This window comes from Numida meleagris, chromosome 13 (assembly GCF_002078875.1).
Source record: "Numida meleagris isolate 19003 breed g44 Domestic line chromosome 13, NumMel1.0, whole genome shotgun sequence".
NCBI classification, from domain to species: Eukaryota; Metazoa; Chordata; class Aves; order Galliformes; family Numididae; genus Numida; species Numida meleagris.
This window is the reverse complement of record NC_034421.1, coordinates 2419756-2439006: the sequence shown is the minus strand read 5'-3', so window position 1 is coordinate 2439006 and position 19251 is coordinate 2419756. Positions and strand designations below refer to the sequence as shown.

Genomic DNA, 19251 nt, shown 5'->3' with positions numbered 1-19251 from the left:
CCAGGCAGCCAGGCACTTCGGAGCAGCACCTGACTGGTCAGTTTTTTTCCAACATCAGTTACGAAGGATTGGGTACAAGCACTTGCAGATGCACAGAGGAGAAGCCAAACAATACCCATGGAGGTAAAATAACCGTAGTTCTCTTCTCATTTTAGCTCCAAACAGAGATGCAGGATTCAAAAGGAGAATGTCAGAGGGGAATCTGGCTACACTTCTGTGGCCACCAAGGTGGTGTGTGGAAGGTGTGTGGTGGCTGGTTCTGAACAGCTGAAACCTGCTGAACCAAATCCTGTGATTTTGGTGGCTCTCTGTAATGTTCCAGTGGGAAAAATGCTCACCTTTGGGACAGGTTACTTACGTTCAAGTACGGAGATCCCAGAAGGACCATAACTTCATCTATGAGTCGTAAGAGAGTGAGAAATGTCGGATCCTTATAGTCAAACCTGTCCCCAAAGAGCATGAGGAAGGTGATGTTGATCGGAGCGATGCTGAAGGACCTCAGGCTGAAAGGTTCCCCTGCAATGGGAGGGGGAGGGCAATGTCAGAGTGACGTGGATGCCACAGAGCACCGCGATGGGCTCCGGCTCACCTTTGAAGGATTTGATCTTCTCAATGAGGAAGTGAAGCTCCTCACAAACTTTCCCTTCCATCGTCTGCTTCCCCATGCCGAGGTTGCGCATGCTGGAGACGGTGAACCTGCGCGTTGTTCTCCACAGGTCGCCGATGGAGAAGAACACACCTGGGGAGGCCATGAGACATCACCGCTGGGACCCAGCACGGGGCAGCTGCACCACACAAAGTGAGTTATGGGGCTGGGCGAGGAGGGAGCTCCCCAAGCTTCTGCTCCCCAGTTCCCATGGCTCTGGGGAGATGGCGTCTCCCATTTCTCTGTGCCCCAGCCCTGCACCCTCTCAGCTCAGCTGTCCCGGTCCCACTGAGCCTGCTGGCTGTGGGGTGGGGGGAGGGCTGTCAGACCCACACTGTGGGGCAGGGGAGGAACTGGTCTGAGTCAGTCGTGCAACCTCTCTGACCCTGTTTGGTTGCAAGCTGGGGCCTCAAGCAACAGCCTTGTCTCTTTGAAGCTTCCCCCTTTGTTCTATTCCAATCATAAAGATCTTTTATCTTTGTGGGATGGGATAATTCACTCTTCTCAATCCCAGTCAGTGCTCTACTGCTTTTTGAGATTCCCAATAACACCATATTTTCAGCAGAGCTAAAAAACCCACCACTTTGGAGGTGGAAAGAAAAAATGATTATTTGGAAAATCTGTGACCCTTGCTACCTACAGCCCCTGTGCATTTATGGCTTTGGGTCACCTCTGAGCAGCACCGACTTGGGTTGAGAAGGTAACAGAGAAAGGACTGATAGAGCAATACTGGCAGCCTCCCACAGGGATATTTTATGTGTAAATCAGCTCTGAATGATGCTTTTCCCCCCATCAATTCCTTTTCCTTACGTAGCGATAAATTCATCTCTTGATATTACGGCTGGGTAATTTAATTTCTAATTGTGATCCCAACTCTGGCCTGTGACCAGCATACAGAGCTGCCTTCTGGCGGCTCACACCGGAGCCTGGCTGGAGCAGCAGGTGGAGGAACAAGGCAGGATGTCCTCTGGTGTCCTTGGGAAAACCACGGGGATGTCTGGGGGAAGAATTTCCAGCCTCAGCCCATTGCTGAATGCATTTCATGTCCCACCTGAGAGCTTTGGTGGAGGGAGACAAGATGGGAGACTGACTGCATCCAAAACTGACAACTGGCACCGGGATGAAAGGGCAAACCTGCACCTTTAAAAACCCCACTCCTTGCCCTCCAACGAGAGGATAAGGGTCAGCTGCGGGTGCGCTACCAAAAAATAATGGCAGCAAAAATGCATTGCACGAAAGTGAGGGAATGTCATTGGCATTGGGAAGGTCCGAGGGGGTTTTTAAAAGCCGGGCTGCAGGGGAGCAGCGCCAGGCTGGCACTGAGCGGCACCGTCCCTCCCGCCCCCCCTCATTGCTCTAGTACCGTTTCCGTTCTGAATTTGGTCAAATATTGGGATGGATGGTCTGTCTACAAACTCCTCTGTGTAGTTCACAAGCGCCTCCCGCACAACTTCGTACCCAGTCAGGACCACAACTTTCTGGAAGCCAAAATGGAGGGTGAAGACCGGGCCGTATTCTTCTGCAAGCTGAAAGAGAGGCAAGCTGTGATGGTCAGCAACGGGGGAGAGGGCCCGCTCCTTTCTGCAAGGACTGCTGCAGCGCGACATCCCTCAGCCAGCGCTCCCCGTGGTTGAGCATGGGATGTTCTGTGCAGGTGCGCGGCCAGGTGCTCGGGTTTGCTGCCCACTTCCAGTCAGTGCATTGCTAATCTGGTCTCTTCGTTAAGCAGAAAGTGAAAAAACAAAAGCCCAACACCTGGAGTTAAATTGGACTTCGGATGGCAGCGCAGGTTGGTCAGTAAGAGAAAGAGCAGAATAGTGCAAAGAGTGATGCTGTCACACGGAACAGCGCTTGGTCCTCTCCCTTGCTCCTGCTGCTAGATCAGAGGATCGGAGCAACAACAGCTGCAGAGCAGCACTGGGGCAGTGGGGAAGGGTCTGCGATGGCTGAAGGAAGGCAGTGGGTGGCCCCGGGTGCTGCCCAGCTGCATGCACACAGCCCGCACGGTGCAGCCACAGCTTGTGCAGAGGAGAGGCAAACATAGGCGACAGCAAATACAACAGAGCAGGCAGTGAGAGCATGCCAAGGTAATTCAGAAACTCGGTCTGAAGGCAAACCTGAGCCCAGTGCACTGGGAGGGGTGCCCCAGCCCTGCACTGCCCGTAAGGCAGAGTGGGATTGCAGCCTCAGCCCAGCGCCGCGCACCCAACAGCCGCCAGCGTCCATCCAGCACCGCAGTGATGGAGGGAGCGATGCACAGCGCCGGCTGCGCCTGGCACCGACACACAGCTCCAGAAGGAGCAGGGTAAGCTGTTCTGATTGCAAACCAGCAGAAGAGCTTCCAGGCTACTCCTTCTGGTTCCTCGGCTCAGCCTTCCCATCCCACCCTTCTGCTGCCCTCCGGATCTTAATGCAAATCCCATTCATCCGGAGGGAAGTGGGTTTTGCAATGGGACATCAGGATTTGGGGTCACTGCATCACGACATTCCCCTGCTGCTTCTCTAGGACGCAGGGAGGGAAGCCGTTTCCATTCACGCTAGTTCTTTCCTAACGCTGTCCACGTTTTCTGGGTGTCAGAGCTGTCAAATTAATATTTAAAGTCCCACAAGCGCTACAGACTTCATGTACATCATCACAATTACACGAAGAAATCTCATATTACCCAGAGGTGTTTTTCTTAATGCTTGATTGCTCATAAATGACACTGCACCAACACAGACATAGGCTCGAAGAAGACCAGAAAGAAGATATTATAAAGCAGTTTTCACACCTTTACTATTCAGTTCAAATTAAAAAATAGGCAAAAATTAGCACTGATATAGCCCAGGCAGCTTTAAAATGCACGAGGGTCCAGGTTTGGGTTTTTTGTCCTACCTTCATTAGTGACTTATCTTGCCTTCTGATATCCACCAAATGCAGGTTACCAATGATCGGAAGAGGAGTTGGACCAGGAGGCAATTTAAACGCTGAGTTTTTAGAGCCGGTTGCAAAATAGAGTACAGCTAACAACGCTGCTGCACACAGCAGACCCGTTAATACAGGATCGGAGATAAAAGAAATTAAGAAAGCCATTTTTTTTTTTTTAAAGTACTAATCTGGTTTTTGGTGTTAGGAGCAATCAAAGCGCAGCGGCAGCGCTCGGCTCCTGCCAGCTGGCTTTCTGTTTGTTCTCTGCGATCGCTACAAGCACTCGATTCTTATTAAGGTTTGTAGAGTACCTAAATAAATACTGCATACTCCACCCTCTTTAAACACCTCAGAGAATGTGGTCTAAGCAGTTTGCAAAGCCTGTCCAGAAGTAAAGAGAGTTTCAAATTACAAACCCATGCATGTGTGTGCAAGAACATATACATGGGAAAAGGTGCTTGGCATTCCTCTATCCTCCGCCCGAGACCTCCAGCTCCTTGCTGGCAGCACTGTGACCCTCTGAACGCTGCTGACACGGGGGAATGGAAAGGTTCCTGTGAGCCCTGTAGGAAACCCCCAGCTTTGGGTCTGGATGGGGCTTGGGATCTCGGGGCTGCTAAAGAGAGAAGCGGCTGGGGGAGGCTTCGACTTTGTCCGTGTCAAGTGGAGATCAAAGGTTGTTAATGATGGTAACGGCCACGTATCCCGGGGTGCTGGAGCCCATAAAGCTCACAGTGCGGCTGTGGAGTGCCCGGAGGGGATGGGACTGCAGACTTTGAGGTGCAGGACGTGTAGGAGCTAGCCGTGGAAAATTAGCGCGGGTCAAGTGATCGTGAGTGGATTCAGTGTAAATTAAATGGAAAGGCAAAATCAGATCTGAAGTTGCTGGGGGGATTCCTCATTTGGAAAGAGCGGCTTCTAAGAGACAGAGGGGAGAAATTAATGAAGTTAATGAAGCTAGCTGAGCTGGAGGGCTGCAGAACATGAGCACGATGGAGAATGAAACTACTGTGAGTCAAAGGAATGAAACACCTGGAGCCTGCATTCCTCCTGAAGGTTCCCATCCCCTGCAGAAGGGACTGAGATCTGCCAGGCTGAGCCGTGGCTTGCAGGGGGATGCTGGGAATAAACCATCCATGGAATACGTTTGCTCAGGGAAAAAAGGTCTGTCTTGATGCGATCAGGAAGCACAAAGCTCCTTTTATCCAAAGCTTACATTGCGTAGAGGATGTAACTCGGCAGTGTGTCCTCAGCCTTGTGAGAGCAAAGAGGGTGAGGAAGCCAGCGGGCCTGGTGTGCAGGACACGTAGCACGGTCCTGGAGTCACCAGTGGCCCTGGTGCACGCGTGCTGCAGAGATGTGGCGGCGCGGCAGAAGCAGCGAATGTGTTGCAACATTTCTGGGATTTTTTTATTAGTTTCCAAGAAATGGGCTGGAGGCGACGGTTTTCCCTGGAGCATGCCTTGTATGACTCAGCCCTGCTGCAGCGAGCGCAGAGGCAGCGGGGGTGCGAAGCGGGGCCGGGTGGCACAGGGTGCAGAGCGGGGGCACGGCGCTGTGCATGGTGAGCGCTCCCGCAGGGCTCGGTCTGAGCGGAGCACCCGCAGCACAGAGCTACGTGCCACTGCCCCGCTCCTGGTATTCATCCCTGCCCTGGGAGCCGCCAAAATCATAAAAAAGCCTTTCAGAGAGAGATTTAAATGATGTCTGAGAAGTTGGGAGGGGGGGGGGGGGGTGGGAGCGGGAGCGTGTTGGGTTTTTTTAAACCTACCAACCTCTGAGTGCAATGCATTAAGATGACAAAGGTAAGTCAAGCTCTTGCGATGACAAGAAATTCCTGTCTCAATAACCCGTCTGGTACGTGCTTCGCTCCGGAGCCACGCTGCTACGTGCTGCCCTGCCCGGCGCCCAGCACAGAGCCCTGCCAGGCAGCGGCACCGCGGTGGCTCCAGGTAAGCACTGCGAGGCAATGCACTCATGTTTCTTCCTGACCTGGCTTTTACCTTGAAGAACGCAGAGCTGTATCCCTTCTCTGGTGTTAGAGCTTTTAACAGGCAGAAAAAAATCAGTTTCCTTTATTAGCTTAAATGCGTTGCCATTCGCTTTAATTTTCCATTTTCCTTCTGCGATGAGGAAAGGTTGATGGCAGCAGATGACTCCGACCACGTCTGGGACATTGCATGGCCCTGCCCTTTCTTCCTCCCTTCTCCAACTCCTCGTTAAGGCGAACAGACACATCTTCTGTACCAGTGTCTATCTGAAGGGTTTTCCTTCTCCGTCCCTGTTTTCCCTTCTTCCTATCCCAAATTCTCCGCAAGTCAGTAAATCCTTTTAGAAATATGATAGTCAGAACACAAAGCCATCTCAGCTGCTTGTCTGCCTCGTTGGGACCAATGCAAGAAAAAACCTTGCATGGCATCTCCAGCATCTTGTAGGTCTGGGAGGATTCCAGTTCACCAGATAACGAGCTCTGAAAATTCCTCCCTTCTTAAAAACCACATCAACTTGTGGACTGTGCAAATGCTTTGGGAAAGAGATACTTTTGAAGGGACAATGATTAAAGTTCTGAAGAAGCCTTTTTGGTTGCGACCTTTCAGAAAGGGCCTGGTTTCCTTGGAGCTGTTTGTGGCTCTGGGCATTGCTCACGCTTTGCATTGTTAAACATGTTCTGGCCGCGTGTTGCCCAGGGATCCCTGCTCGCCGCGTGGGCGTACGAAAGGAGGTGCAGCCCAGCTTTATCAGTTTGACCCCAAATCTACTTTATCCTGCAATGCCAGATAAATCAACAGCAAGAGAGCAAAATATTTATTTGTTAAGTAGGAGCTAAGGTCAAGCTTGCAGTAGTTAGACTGCAAATAAAGTGGCAGGAAAATGAATGTAAGCAAGCGTAGAAGCGAAGGCGTTCTTGTTACAGAGCTTGTTCAGCAGATTCCTTGAGACGGATCGGAAGCTGGAGCTGGCCCCAAGGCACAGCACGAGTGAAAGTGCAGCACCAGCACAAGCACAGGGCACGTACGAGTGCAATACTGGGACAAAGCACAGAGCAGCTATCAGAGTGCTGCCCTCCGCTGTGAACTGAAGCTGGTGTGATGAGTCAGAGCCTTGGCTGAACAAAGAGTGCCTACTTTGTCATCCCTTCATATTCTCTTCCTCCTTTCTTTCCTTCCACTTGCAGCACAGATCAGGTTTAGATGGCAGTAACATCTTGTGCTAGACTTGCCCCAGCCACCCCCTCAGTCTCTGTAACTGTCAGTTTCTCCCTTTTTTCTTTCCATCCTGACCTGCCTTTCTTGCTTCCAAAGCAACACAAAGCATCTTCGGTGACTCACTGCTCTCTAACCCACATCTGTTTTCCTGCCTGCGCTAACAGATGAAGCCTCCTCTCTTACCTGCACCATCATTCAGGTTTCAAACCTTCCCTCTCTGCAGCACAGCTCCTTGTTCCTACGCATAATGGCTGCTCCAGAAGATAATCATTAACTGTTCTAATCATTAACTGTTCTAATCAAACAGCAGCTCTAGGAAGGCTTCTCTCTGGGCAGACACCAGCTCTCTGCAGAGACCCCATGCTCCAAGCTCAGGGCACAGTGACAGGCTGGGTAGTAATTTCTAACCCACCTTTCCTTCCAGTTTTACAGTTTTTAGTGGCTACGGGCAAAATCCTATGAACTCTGTCAGCACTGCAGGGTCTCTGCTGGTGGCGTGAGCACTTTCAGCTCTGGATTTGTAACACTGGTTCCCATGCAGGTGAATGCAGCACTGCCTTGGGCTTGTGTGCGGCGTCACGTCTGCTGGTTCAGAAACCACTCACTTTCTGTGGCTGCTTAATTTCTGCCAGTGTAGGGTCAGAGCTGACCCAGAGAGCGGCTGGACGTGTGTCAGAGCCAGGAGAGGTGAGGGAGTGGGAGAAATGCCTTCCTTAGCGGGAAAGCTGCTAGACCGGCCCCCCCATATATAGGCTCTTCAGTACAAAGCATCCAGTGCGATGTGGAACAAGCCCACTTTCCAAACCACTTCGATGTTTCCTGATAACTGGCCCATGCCTGGCTCTTGGCATCAGCCCGTGTCACACCCGAGTGTCTGCGACGCTGTGATAAAGATAAGGCTGCGCTGCACAATGGAAGCTCAGTCCAAGGCTCAACTCAACAGCCATCTAGGGGAGACTTCCAGACCCGCTAAGGGTCTGTTGTCTGCGGCTGGGCCATCGATAACCAGCTCTGCTCTACAGCTGAGATCCGGGCTGAGAAATTCCCCATGGAGGCACCCAGTGGAGAGCCTCTGGTGGGTTGTGTCCATAGAGGAGGCTCAAAACGATGTCATTCTTTGAAACAGCCCTGAAAACTGCATCTCTGATGTTCCAGGAGTGGGTCGTGCTGATTCTGGGAGCGGTGCTCAGAGGTGTCTGAATGGTTTGCATTGTACAGAGGGTACAAGAGCTCTTGGAAAGTATCATATGAATGAGAGACAAACAGCAGAGCCCAGTGCCCTCTCCCTAAAGCTCAGGCAGACAGCTTTTCCCCCTGTAGCTAGACTTGCATTCAAGCTTGAAGTGCCCACTACACCGCCTCCATGTTGTCTGATCATTTGCAGGGCACAGCGCAGACCAGGTGAGGCATGGGATTCAGGGTGAAGCCGACGTCAGCAGTGAGATCTAGCTCCGCTTTGTTCACCCCTGGAGGGGGCTGGAAAACAAATTTGCGGAGCAAGCCTGCAAAGAAGAGGAACAGCTCCATTTTGGCCAGGCCTTCTCCAACACAAGCCCTGCGTCCTGAAAACAACCAGGAGAGAAGTAAAGGTTAAGCAGTGTAACTGGTGGTGGTGGTATCCGAGACCTTCTAAACTGGACGTGCAGTCTGTGCAGCTGAGGTAGGAAGCTTTTCCTTCCTTCTCTCTGTACAATGGGGGTACTGCTGACTTAGTGTCAAGCTGCCTGGGAGCCTGTAGGTGTGTGAGATCATCCAGTGCCCAGGGGTAAATCAGTGTCTGCCAGATCTCCCAAGGAACAGGAGATTACAGCAGTGGTGGACAGGGCCAATGGCCAGAAACCTCTTATCCTGCCTTATCAGTGTCCTTCACTTACATACTTCCCTGGGGTCAGTGGGCACGGTGCTGTTAGCCTAGTGCCAGGGTGGGCACAAATTACCCCTCTCACCTATGGAGAATGGAATAAACGCCTCTCTTCTAACAAAGTTCCCATCAGCATCCAGGAAGTGGGAAGGGTTGAACTGATGCGGGGTTTTCCAGTGCAGCTTGTCATTCAGAGCAGAGGTCAGCAGCGGTATAATCTCTGTACCCTGGAAGGGATCAAAGAAGCAGCTGTTTGGAGCGGAAGGGAGCTGGGGTGGCTTTCTTTTTTTCCCATGTGAAGAAGCAAATAAGACTGAGCCATGGCAAACAGAACCAGAGGATGTGTCCTGGCCCCGCTGTGGCTTTGTCTGTTGTCAGTAATTGCTGCTCTCCTTCTGGACCACAAAATCTTTCTTCTTGCAGATTCAGACAGATCTTTCAAGAAGTATGCTGAAGTACAGATTTCACTTTTGGCATAAGAGAGTCAAGCCAGTGTGACTTCATTAAAGTCTAGTTATTCCAGATTCAAATGGCTGTAACAGACCACAATCCACTACATGTTTGTAGCAGTTGTTCTGGATCCAAGACAAAGAACTACATGATCGATTAAACCAAGCATCAGGGCATCTCTAGATATTTAGATATTTCTTATTAGCTTTAGAGAAAATGGTAATGAATCTGTGCAGCGTAAGCTGATGGGCCCAAAGCTCACCTTAGGAATCACATAACCTTGGAAATTCACATCAGTAGGTGTTGATCGTGACACTCCCATTGGGACAATATTGGCAAATCTTTGTATTTCGTGTATCACAGCGTCTGTGTAAGGCATCTTTTTCCGGTCCTCCAGCTTAGGCATCTCCCCTGGTTCAATGACCCTGTTCATTTCTTCCTGAATTTTTCCTTGTGGGGGGGAAAGGATTAAGAAGCTGATACTCCTCTTATCCTACAACTGAAATAGCCTTCAGTTTGGCCATGATGAAGAAAAGGGAGAACTCTGGGGGGCAGCTGGGAAAAGCAGAAAGGGCAGTGGGTAAGTCAGGGCATGGTGTGGTTCTTTCAGGTTTACTCTTGAGCCACGGGAGCTTGAATGGAGCACTGCAGGACATCCCATGCCTGGTGCTGACTGCACACCTTTGTTACCCCATAGCCTTCAATGGAAACCAGATGAGGATCAGCTCCCCAGGAGACAGGAGACATTCAGCGATGTACGCCGATAGCCTTCAGGAGAATAACGATGGGGAGCCCTCCTGTGACTCCACGCTGGCCCTCAGCCTCTCCCACCTGGCTGGGCTGTTTTATTGCAATCCACCTGAATAAAACCCCTTTGTAAAGTCAGCAGTTGTTATCTCCCTCAGAGCACTCACAATAATTACTCCAAACAGTGCTGAATGAGTTCCACTCCCTTCCATAACCGAAGCCTTATGCATGCAACAGAATATTGTACAAGGGGAATTCTCAGCCTTACTCTGAATTTCTGGGTATTTCATCATCAGAAGAAGACCCCAGCGCATGGTGGTCGAAGTAGTCTCAGTCCCAGCAGCAAAGAGATCCAGGGTTGAGAACAGCAGGCTTTCATTGTGGAACATAGTGTGGGGTTTCTTTGACTCCTTCAAAACAAACAGGCAATGGCTGTAAGTTCTACAGCAAATGATTCCAATAGTGACTACATTGCCACCATCTTTATCTGCATTTTAGGTTTTTGTGATTTACATGCTGTGGGAAACTAAACTTTTAGTATTTTAGTATTAGGACCTACACTGTATAGAATTCGAGTACTTCCAGCCTCCAAATCCAGATACTGGGTCTGTAAGAATTCGGGTACTGCAATGCGGCTTATGACCGTATTATTCTTGTAGGAAGTTTTTGGATGGTCTTCTCCCTGCATGCATTGAGTGGCAGCTTATTTTATGCTTGGCAGCTGGCACAACCCCAACCAGCAGTTCCAGCAGAGTGATGGAGTGATACAGCACTGCTCACTGTGAGGATGAGCTTCAACACGTTCTGCTTACTGCAGTTCTGTTTTACTCACTTTGCATCCCTGACAGATGATCAGTCCTAATAATGAACCAGACCCAAGAGAATCCCAGACTTAGCTTTGAAGTACCTGTTGTTGCTTCATCATGAAGGCATCAACGAAGCCTGTTAGGTTATTCTCATTAAATTCTTCTTTGTGCTCCTTGAAGAGTTTCTGGAGGAAAGCACTCAGCTCTCTGATATTTTGTAGCACGGTCTTGGAAGCTCCAAAGAGAAATCCAAGGGATGGGTAGAAATTATATAACTGTGGAGCAACAGAAGCCTGTTAGTTGGTGTTTTGGACATAGACAGATATCACAGATATGAGCTGCACTGAGCTCAGTATTGCGGTGTGTCATATGGACATGGTGTTTGTAGCAAGTTTGGTCTCACCTCCATCCTCCCATGAGAGGTGGGCACTTCTGCAAGGAGACCCCCAAAACAGTTTCAGTTCTGGGGGCAGACTTGAGGAGGGCATTCTAGCACCAGGCTCTGATGTGAGAGACACATTGTGCTTCTCCTCTTGAAAGAGGGTGAATTAGTTCCTTTGGTGAGGGCTGTTTTCCTTTCTCTTACTGATAAGCAGCACAGAAGGAGCCCAGGGGCCGGGGAAGCTGTGTGCTGTGGATACAGGGCTGCAGTGTGTTCAGTACAGGCTGCTGGTGCTGTTCTTTTTCTCCCATCAAGAAGCAAGGTGTGGGAGGCCATGAGGACAAACAACATCAGTCAGACATGCCCCCAAAAGCTAAGACTTAAAACCAAGCCCTTACCAGCACCATCGGAGAGCCCAGCAGCTTGGTATTCTCATTTAACAGCTTCAGCAAAGTGAGAAATGCGGGATCATCGTATTCAAACCTCTCTCCAAACAGTATAGAGCAGATGACGTTGGATACAGCATTGTTGAGTATCATCTTTGTGTCAAATGGTTTCCCTGTAGTTCAAGCAACGCAAACAAATGATGATGGGATGATGCCCATTTTGCCCTGCAATGCAGGAGTGTGCTGCTGGGGTAGGGAAGGATGGGCTCTGTTTCCCCTGGGACAGCTGGCTGGCCTTAGATATGGTCAGGGAGTGCTGTGCAAAATGCCACTTTCAAGGCATGGGAAAAGGACAGAGGCTTGGTCAGGTTTCTGGGGAAATGTGGTCCTGAGCTCCCCCAGGAAAAAACTCATTCACCACCCAGAATGCACGGTAGGGAATTTGGTTTCAAAAAGTCTTAAGGCCTCCATTTAATAACCTACCTAAGCACATGCTGAACTTTAACCACCAGATACCATTTGTTCAATGTTAAACTTTCATTAATCTTTATTGTTCTGCTAGACACGCTTTCTGTCTCCGGATGAAGTTCTTGACACTCACCTTGGTAAGATTCAAAATATTTAATTAGAGAATTTAGTTCCTCAAGGATTCGGACCTCAATCGTTCTCCTTCCCATTCCAAAATCTCGCAGCGTGGACAAGGTGAATCTTCTCATAGTTTTCCATAGCTCTCCGTGGCTGAATGCTATGCCTAAAATGAAAGTGTCAAATCCTTCTGCTGCCTGTGGTTAGTAAATGTTTGTAAGGCCTTGTTACACACTGGTACCAGAGCAGCTCAGTACATGGTTGTACAGACAAAGGGCACTCATTAAAAGATGATGTTATCTGCAGTGAGAACACAGACAAACTACAAAAACCAACCGCAACCAAGAGGCTGTTTTACCGTTTCCTTGTGTCATTTTCCTAAATATGGGTATTTCTGCTCTCTCTCCGAATTCTTCAGCATGATTTAAGAGGGCATCCTTGATGGTTTCGTATCCAGCCAGAACCACAGCTTTCCTGGGTCCGAAATGCACGGTGAAGACATTGCCATATAGCTTGGAGAGCTGTCACAGTAAATAAAAACATTCATTCTAAACCAGAGCTGGACCCAAACGCTGCTTCCCTAGCTAGCTTCCAGCCCTCAGCAACCCTCCCAGCCCTGCCCCAGGTCTCCAGGTGCTGCTGAACTGCAACTGCTGAGCAACGGCTATCACTGCCAGCATCTCTGCTTGCACCCTGTTTGCACAACAAGGTGTCTGCTATCGCTGCTCCTATCAGATGAGTAGTCAATAAAAAGGCACTGCATTCCTGTGGTGTTCTGCAGGAACAGGCCAGCATAGCGATACTACTGTTAGGAGGCTGTTAACAAATGCCGTAGCAGGCAGGCTGTTTATTTTAATACCACTGACCTGAGGCAAACGGGTGTGCGCACCACTTCGGGGCTGAAGCCACAAACACTACAAAAACAAAGCTAGACAATAACTTTTTTTCAGGACAGCACTTGTCCCTAATTATTGCAAGGTGGGTAGTGTTGCAGTCATAGCAAAATTATTTGCTGGCCACCAGAAACTTCGGTCTAACCAGGAAGCGTTCTCTTGTAGATAATGTCACAGGAGCACTGGGCTTTTGTAGGAAATTAAATATGAATCATCTGTCACACAGAAGAGTGGCTTTGACAATCTAATCACTCACTCGGTATTTTAGCTTTAGTTTAAACACTGCGAGCCATCCGCTCCAAATGCCTCCTTGTTTCCGATGTGCCTGAGTTACCATTTGCTATGCATTAGATGCATACCGAAAATTGAATTTCAGATTAGAAGCAGCTCCTGTTATTACGCCAGACAAATTAAATTTGTTTTCATCAAATGACCATTTGACAGCTTGGGAGATAACGTGAGTGCTGGTTTGTGCCTCCCTGGCAGCGTACAGGCACACAGCAGGTCTGGGGCAGGGCATCACAGCCACCTCCCAGCCTCCCTTTGTCATTTCTTTGCATTAGGCCTTCTTGGCGTCAGCCCTGTTGTTCTCAGCAACACAAGGATTGGATGCAGCATGCCTGAAAGCCTAAAGATGGTTGGCAGCTTAGGGGAAGTGAATCCGGTGCCTTCAAGAGACATCTGTATCGTGAGGGCACCCCAGGACTGCCAGAAATAGGTGACTTATGACCTATGGTATGGCCATGGAAACTGCTCTGCACAAGCCTTGTGGAAGCATAAATCAAGGCTGATGGACACTGTGTGAGTGCTGTAGGAAATCTGCATTTTGCTGCCCAGGAAGTCCCTCTTCCACCACTGCAGAATTGGAGTGTCTGCAAGGCCCTCTGCTGTGGCAGCCCAGGGGCACTCACCAGGGCTGGGTCTCCCCATTGTAGCGCCCAGTCAGCACACAATTGCCTCTCCATTTCCCCAGCTGCATTCCTTGCTTTGGGAATTGCACGCTTTCCCCCTGCCTGCTCGCTCCCAGCCTACCTCTGTCAGTGACTGGAATGGCTTTTTCAGGTCCACCACGTTCAAGTTTCCGATCAGAGGAAGAGGCTGCGGCCCAGGAGGCAAATTGCAGACCCTCTTCTTCCAGCTGGTGGTGAAGTAAAGGAGAACGGCCAGCCCTGCTGCCAGATAGAGCAGCGAGCTAGCGGCCACACACTGCAGCAAGCTTGTTATGGCCATGGCTGGATCAGAATGTGGGCACGAGCATCCTGGGGCTTCCTTTATAGTCCTTCTGTCATCACCTGAGCACACCTTGTGGGGAAGTGGCTTTGCACTGAGAAAAGGGCTCTCAGGTCTTTTTTACTTCCATTTAGACCACATGTACATTTCTACCTGCCAAAAAAGCAACCCATTTTATTCAGAAAATTGGATTAACTTAATCTGGAGCTCCTATTTCATCTCCAAGAACAGAGCAGGATGTTTGTTCTCCAGTGTTATGTGCATGTTGTGGTCCATGTGATTTCTGGGGCAGAAGGAAGGGTTGTGCCGGGTTCTCCCATGGCTGTCGTGGTGCCAGGACTTGGCTGGAGCACTGGACAGCCAATGGGAGAAGCAGAACGTGGGAGGGAAAGCCCTCAGTAATGGCTAGGGTGCAGCTGGCAAGGAAGTCCCTGGAGAATACAAAGCCAACCAAGGAGATGGGATGGAGCTGAGATGATGTGCTGACTTCAGGCTTGCAGAAAGGTGTTGGTCCCCACACAGGTAAAGCTCTGCTTCTCTCTGCTTCTCTGGCACACCAGCAAAATCACTTCCTTGGGCAACCCAGTGTTTTCATGGCAGACATTGTTACTGTCCTACAAGTCCTCTGCTGACCATCCCAGCAGGCCCCTGAAATCACTTCAGTCACTTTTCTGCAGCCTACTGCTCAAAGGCAGTGTGCTTTGTGTAGTTTGGTGATGGTTCCTGCCTTTTCAAGAGCAGGTATGTGCAATCCTCTAGGAGAGACCATCCCCTCCAGGCTTCTGCCTAGGGTGGGAAAGAGACCCTGCATGACTGTAGGCCGAGCAGAGCAGGGCTGGGCAGCAGGCTGGGCAGAGGAGAGAGGCTGCCTGGAGCTGCTGCAGAGCGGGTACCAGCCAGGAGGAGCACAAAGCCCTGAGCACTGAGTCATCCACCATGCCAGGACAGGGTCCTGCAAGAGCCAGCGTGCCTAGCGGGGGTGACAGCTCACCAAGAGCCACCCGTGCCCTTTGTGTCCTTAGGGGATGTCAGCAAAGCAGAAAGGATCATGAATGCGAGGCCACAGCTGTAATTGGTAGCCTGAGGGGAAGAAGCCAATGAGATGCTCCATCACGTATTCTCAGGTGGGGATATTTTACTCCCCAGTTGCATATTCTATCTGATTACCGGGCCGTGCTGCTGTTCAACCCTTTAGAAATCTTTAGTTTTAATAATACTTTTTTCTAGAATCCTCCAAGGCTCCTGGGCGCAGGCTCCACTGATGGAAAAATGATGATTATTTATTAATAATAATAAAAGTACATTAGCTGAAGGCAAGAGGAATCAATAAACTCTAATTAGATTGACGTGAAAAAAGGTGCCTGCATGTCTGCCTGCTCTCCACAGCTGGTTATTGGGATGGAGGGGAGCTTTTCCACAAGGGGATTTACCCTGCAGGAGAGGCCTTGGCAGCGCGAGGGAAGGTGGGAGGACAGCAGATGGTTGTGTCCTCAGGATCCGCTGCACCATGAGAAGATCTCAGTCCATGCCCTCTTCTGCTGGAGCAGTGGTGGCTACTGCTATAGAAAGGAGAACCTTCTCAGGGGCTTTCAGATTACTTCAAGCACAAGTTGTACCTGGTGATAAGAGAGCATGAAATCTTTTCTGAAGCAGCGAGCCCATGGGCTTGCAGCCTCCTGGAGCCATGCACAGAAACGAGTGAGCTCTCCATGGGAGATGATCACAGCAATTTTAAAATACTGCTAATGCTGTTTCCTCACTTCCATCTCTTCCTCACAAACCTTGGCTTCCACTATGCAATCCTAAGCACTGCCAACCAATTTGTTGGCTTACAGGGCTGGGGAGTTAATCCTGTTCTCTGCCCACAAGTGGCTTTGTCTTTCTACCAGCGCAAGCCAGAACCAATACCATCTTCATGTAAGCAGGATTTGTGGGCATAGCTCAGGGAAATAATTGGTTCCTCCTAGGAAAGGACCCTGTACATTAGACAGCCACACACATCTAACTTCTGTGCATTCATCTGGAATCAATCTGGATACAATCTTCTAATGGGACATGGGGTAATAATGCTACGGTAACAGTTGGATAATGCAGAGAAAGAGCTATTATAAAGCCATAACTCAGTCAATGAGTTCTGATAACATAATAAACCACAAGAGTGAACACCAAGGGCTTGTATGCCTTGCAAGTCTCTGCAACACATTTACAACCACAAGAGATGCCTATCAGCCATGCATTGTTATCAGGGACATATAAACCCTTTTAAACATTAACGTTTTTATAGACTCAGATGTGTTAAAACTCAGGTAGCTCCTTGCCAAGGGATTTTGCTCACCTTGACAAATGCCAGCGCAAAAAAGAAATCAAAAGCCTCAGACTTTGACCTCCTTCCTTTTTTTTTTCAACAATTATTGCAGTGCTTTATTGGATTCCACCTGCTTCTCCCCATCCTGCAAAACAGTATTTCTGTCGGATCACTACAGGATACTGATCGGTGTTTGCTATGGGCATTTTGGTACAGCTAACTTGTTCTGGATTTCTTTTCATTTGCCTGTCAAATCAGTCTGTTACACATCTACTTTGGGCAGGAAGAACCCTGAAAAAAAATACTTTAAAAAATCATTTTACTGCAAATTTCCAAAGATTGAAGGATTGTGATAAATTGTATGTGATGCGTACTGTCTCTGTGTACAGCCCAAGGTGACACTGTCTCCCACACTTTATCTCTTTTAGCAACCAACTGTGCTCAGGAACATTGTTCCTTTTAAAAGCACTGCTCTCAAACAGATATCGCTCCTTCAGGAGCCTCACACTGTCACAGACAATACAGGATGCTCTGGGATTTGGTGCTGGTGATGTGCTTTACAATATGCACACCTATAAAAATACCTGCAGTCAGAGCCCTTGTGTCCACAGCCAGAAGCATGATCTTTTGGGCCTGATGCTTTTGCCAACAAGACCAGGCAGCTTGACCTGGGAAGTTAGTGCTGAGGAGTCCAGGTTATGCCAAATTTATTTTCAAAACAGGACTGAAGAATTCCAACGCTTCACTTTGTGCAAAGGCTCTTTTTGTCCTGGGTCTGCAGCTTCAATCTTCTCAACACAGCACAGTAGAAATAGTATTAACCCAGGAGCAGTTTGGGACAGAGTGGATGATAGGAGGATTAGTGGGGAAGTATCTAGAGCCAGTGTTCCAGCATCTCAGTTTTGGGGCCCCTGTCTTGGAGCGGATAGAGATGTGGATTTAGATACACCAGAATTGCAACTAGCAACAAAACAAGAAGTTTGCTTTGGCTTTCACCACCATGCTTCTGTATCTGCCATGTTGCCTCCTATCCCGGTGAGGCTTTGACTAAGTCATTACAGAAAGTGATCTATCATTCCGTACACCTTTGCAGAGCACATAGCATATTAAGGCCCTGACCTTACTGGCATGAAACTATGATTTCCCCCTAAGTGCAAAACAATAATGTTTCATTAATCAACCATAACAGAAATCCCCGTTCCCCAGACTACTGGCAATAATCTACATTTTTGCTTGTCTAGGAACTTGAATTAAAGGGGAGAAAAATGGTTTACAACAGCCCGTGGCAGTGATGTAGCAAGAGACTTTATGTAAGAGCTGGCGGAGAGCTGACGGTGCGAGGGTGAGGCGAGCAGCGAGCTGCTGGAAGGATGTTTCTCTGAGGTGTGTTCTGTGCTGGAGCTGGGAACAGCAGTCTCAAGGGCACAAATTCCAGCGCCTGAATGTGCTTGGTCTTGTTCAACTGATTCATTTCTTACAGCTATACCAAGCTGAGCTGCAAAATCGCCTCCTGCTTTACTCAAAGGGTTTCGCAGCTTGTTGATAAATTATTTTCCAATTAACTACGTGCTAGCTTGGGGCTGGAGGCTCTCAAAAGATGCAGCAAGGTGAGGGAAAGAAAACAGTCACAGTCTTTTCAATGCTTCCAACAAGGAAAAGGGGTTCTGGTTTCTGCTCTGACGTGGTGTGTCTCAGTGGTGCTTCCCAAAGCAGCGTGGAGTGAGTACAAAGCCCGTCTGCAGGTGCATCTGTACAGCTGACAGATAAGCACTGACAGTGCTAAAGGTTTTCCCTGTGATTTGACAACGTTGGAAAAGAGCAAACTTTTGCTTTAGTACATAATTAATGACTAACAGCTCTGATTCAAGCTTTTAAATCAAGTTAAACTTGAAAGTCCAAGGTTTTCCCTAGTTCAGGGAATCATCCGTTCTGAGCTTTCTACCTTGTGGAAAGGGCTCCGGGGTAGAGGTATTGTAACACACTGGATGCTCTGCAAATGGCCCGATCTTTCCTGTACAAGTGGCAGCTTTTTCCCAGATCCCCCCATGCCATGAAAGTCTCTCACTTCTTTGAAGGACTATATGTGAAAAGCATGTATTTCTTTGTTGGTGACACTGCTTTGTGGCACTGTTTTTACTGAATTCTTTTTGGTTGGCTTAATCTGCAAATTAGTTGTTTTTTTTTTTTTTTTTTCTCTCTTAACAACTATTATCTAATGTAGGATTTATTTGATCTCCTTGGGAAAAACACATACTACGCTGCTAAGCGCTTATACGAGATTCTAAGACAAACCTTACCTTTAAAGGAAACTCTAGAAGATAGGACTGGCATTTGTGGTAAAACATTAAGTAAGCATAACCAAACACCTGCTGCAGTACCTGGCCTGAATCTGGGGAACTACAAAAACTAAGACTCCAAAGGAAGACACCGAGTTAATCAATAGGCAATTAAAACATTTGAATATAATACAGCCAGGCAATAGAACCTTCACACAGGATTGCCTCTGGGAATAATCCCACTGTGGGATCTCTGCACATCTTTTCCTTTGACTTCTCCTTTCACCACGCAGGGAATCGGGGTGAACTCAGCGTGGGAGCTGAGGAGCACAGCTGGGGCAGGCGGCTGAAATCAGGCACCTCAGTGCTTCAGTTCAACCCGCTCACATCACCCCGAGATGCTCCTCTGCTGCTCGGCCCCCTGAGAGCTGTGAGAGAGTTTGTTGCGTGAGCTTATGAAAAAGGAGTACCTCCTTTTTGCTGCTAACTGTTATAATGAAGTCAAGTGGAAAAGTGCTATTTGCCCTATAATAAAAAAAACATCTATTGTTCATAGCCCTGAAAACGCAA

The 19251-nt window shown here is 48.8% G+C and overlaps 2 protein-coding genes and 1 long non-coding RNA gene across 4 annotated transcripts in view; 1 reads left to right on the top strand and 2 right to left on the bottom strand.

The window, feature by feature from the left end:
* LOC110406123 (cytochrome P450 2W1-like) overlaps nucleotides 1-3857 on the bottom strand; it is a 7979-nt gene extending 4122 nt beyond the window's left edge. Inside the window, exons 1-4 of the mRNA XM_021412194.1 lie at nucleotides 3522-3857; nucleotides 2010-2172; nucleotides 590-739; nucleotides 359-516 (exon numbers count right to left, since the gene is read on the bottom strand). Of these exons, the coding sequence (XP_021267869.1) occupies nucleotides 359-516; nucleotides 590-739; nucleotides 2010-2172; nucleotides 3522-3719 (669 nt within the window). The 5' untranslated portion in view covers nucleotides 3720-3857. The remainder of the gene's footprint in view (nucleotides 1-358; nucleotides 517-589; nucleotides 740-2009; nucleotides 2173-3521) is intronic.
* On the top strand, nucleotides 662-9956 carry LOC110406131. 2 transcript variants are annotated; one of them, XR_002443288.1, is made up of 3 exons: nucleotides 662-799; nucleotides 8145-8420; nucleotides 9682-9956. It is a non-coding gene; the product is annotated as an uncharacterized LOC110406131 (long non-coding RNA). The 2 variants fall into 2 exon arrangements; XR_002443287.1 differs by lacking the exon at nucleotides 662-799 and adding an exon at nucleotides 5368-5506.
* Nucleotides 6337-19251, bottom strand: LOC110406124 (cytochrome P450 2K4-like). Its single transcript, XM_021412195.1, has 8 exons — nucleotides 12336-19251; nucleotides 11994-12143; nucleotides 11405-11565; nucleotides 10726-10899; nucleotides 10087-10228; nucleotides 9334-9521; nucleotides 8707-8848; nucleotides 6337-8322 (listed from the first exon to the last, which is right to left on the bottom strand). The coding sequence occupies exons 1-8, from the start codon at nucleotides 12349-12351 to the stop codon at nucleotides 8135-8137; spliced, it is 1161 nt and encodes a 386-aa protein (XP_021267870.1). The 5' UTR covers nucleotides 12352-19251; the 3' UTR covers nucleotides 6337-8134.

Bases quoted from the DNA above. Each gene is read 5' to 3' on its own strand.
- LOC110406124 (XM_021412195.1), bottom strand. The intron at 10,900-11,404 runs GTAAGGGCTTGG...GTTGCTCCACAG, and splicing joins TGGGCTCTCCGATGGTGCTG to TTATATAATTTCTACCCATC. The intron at 8,323-8,706 runs GTGAGAGGGGTA...GGTTGTTTTCAG, and splicing joins GTTTATTCCATTCTCCATAG to GACGCAGGGCTTGTGTTGGA.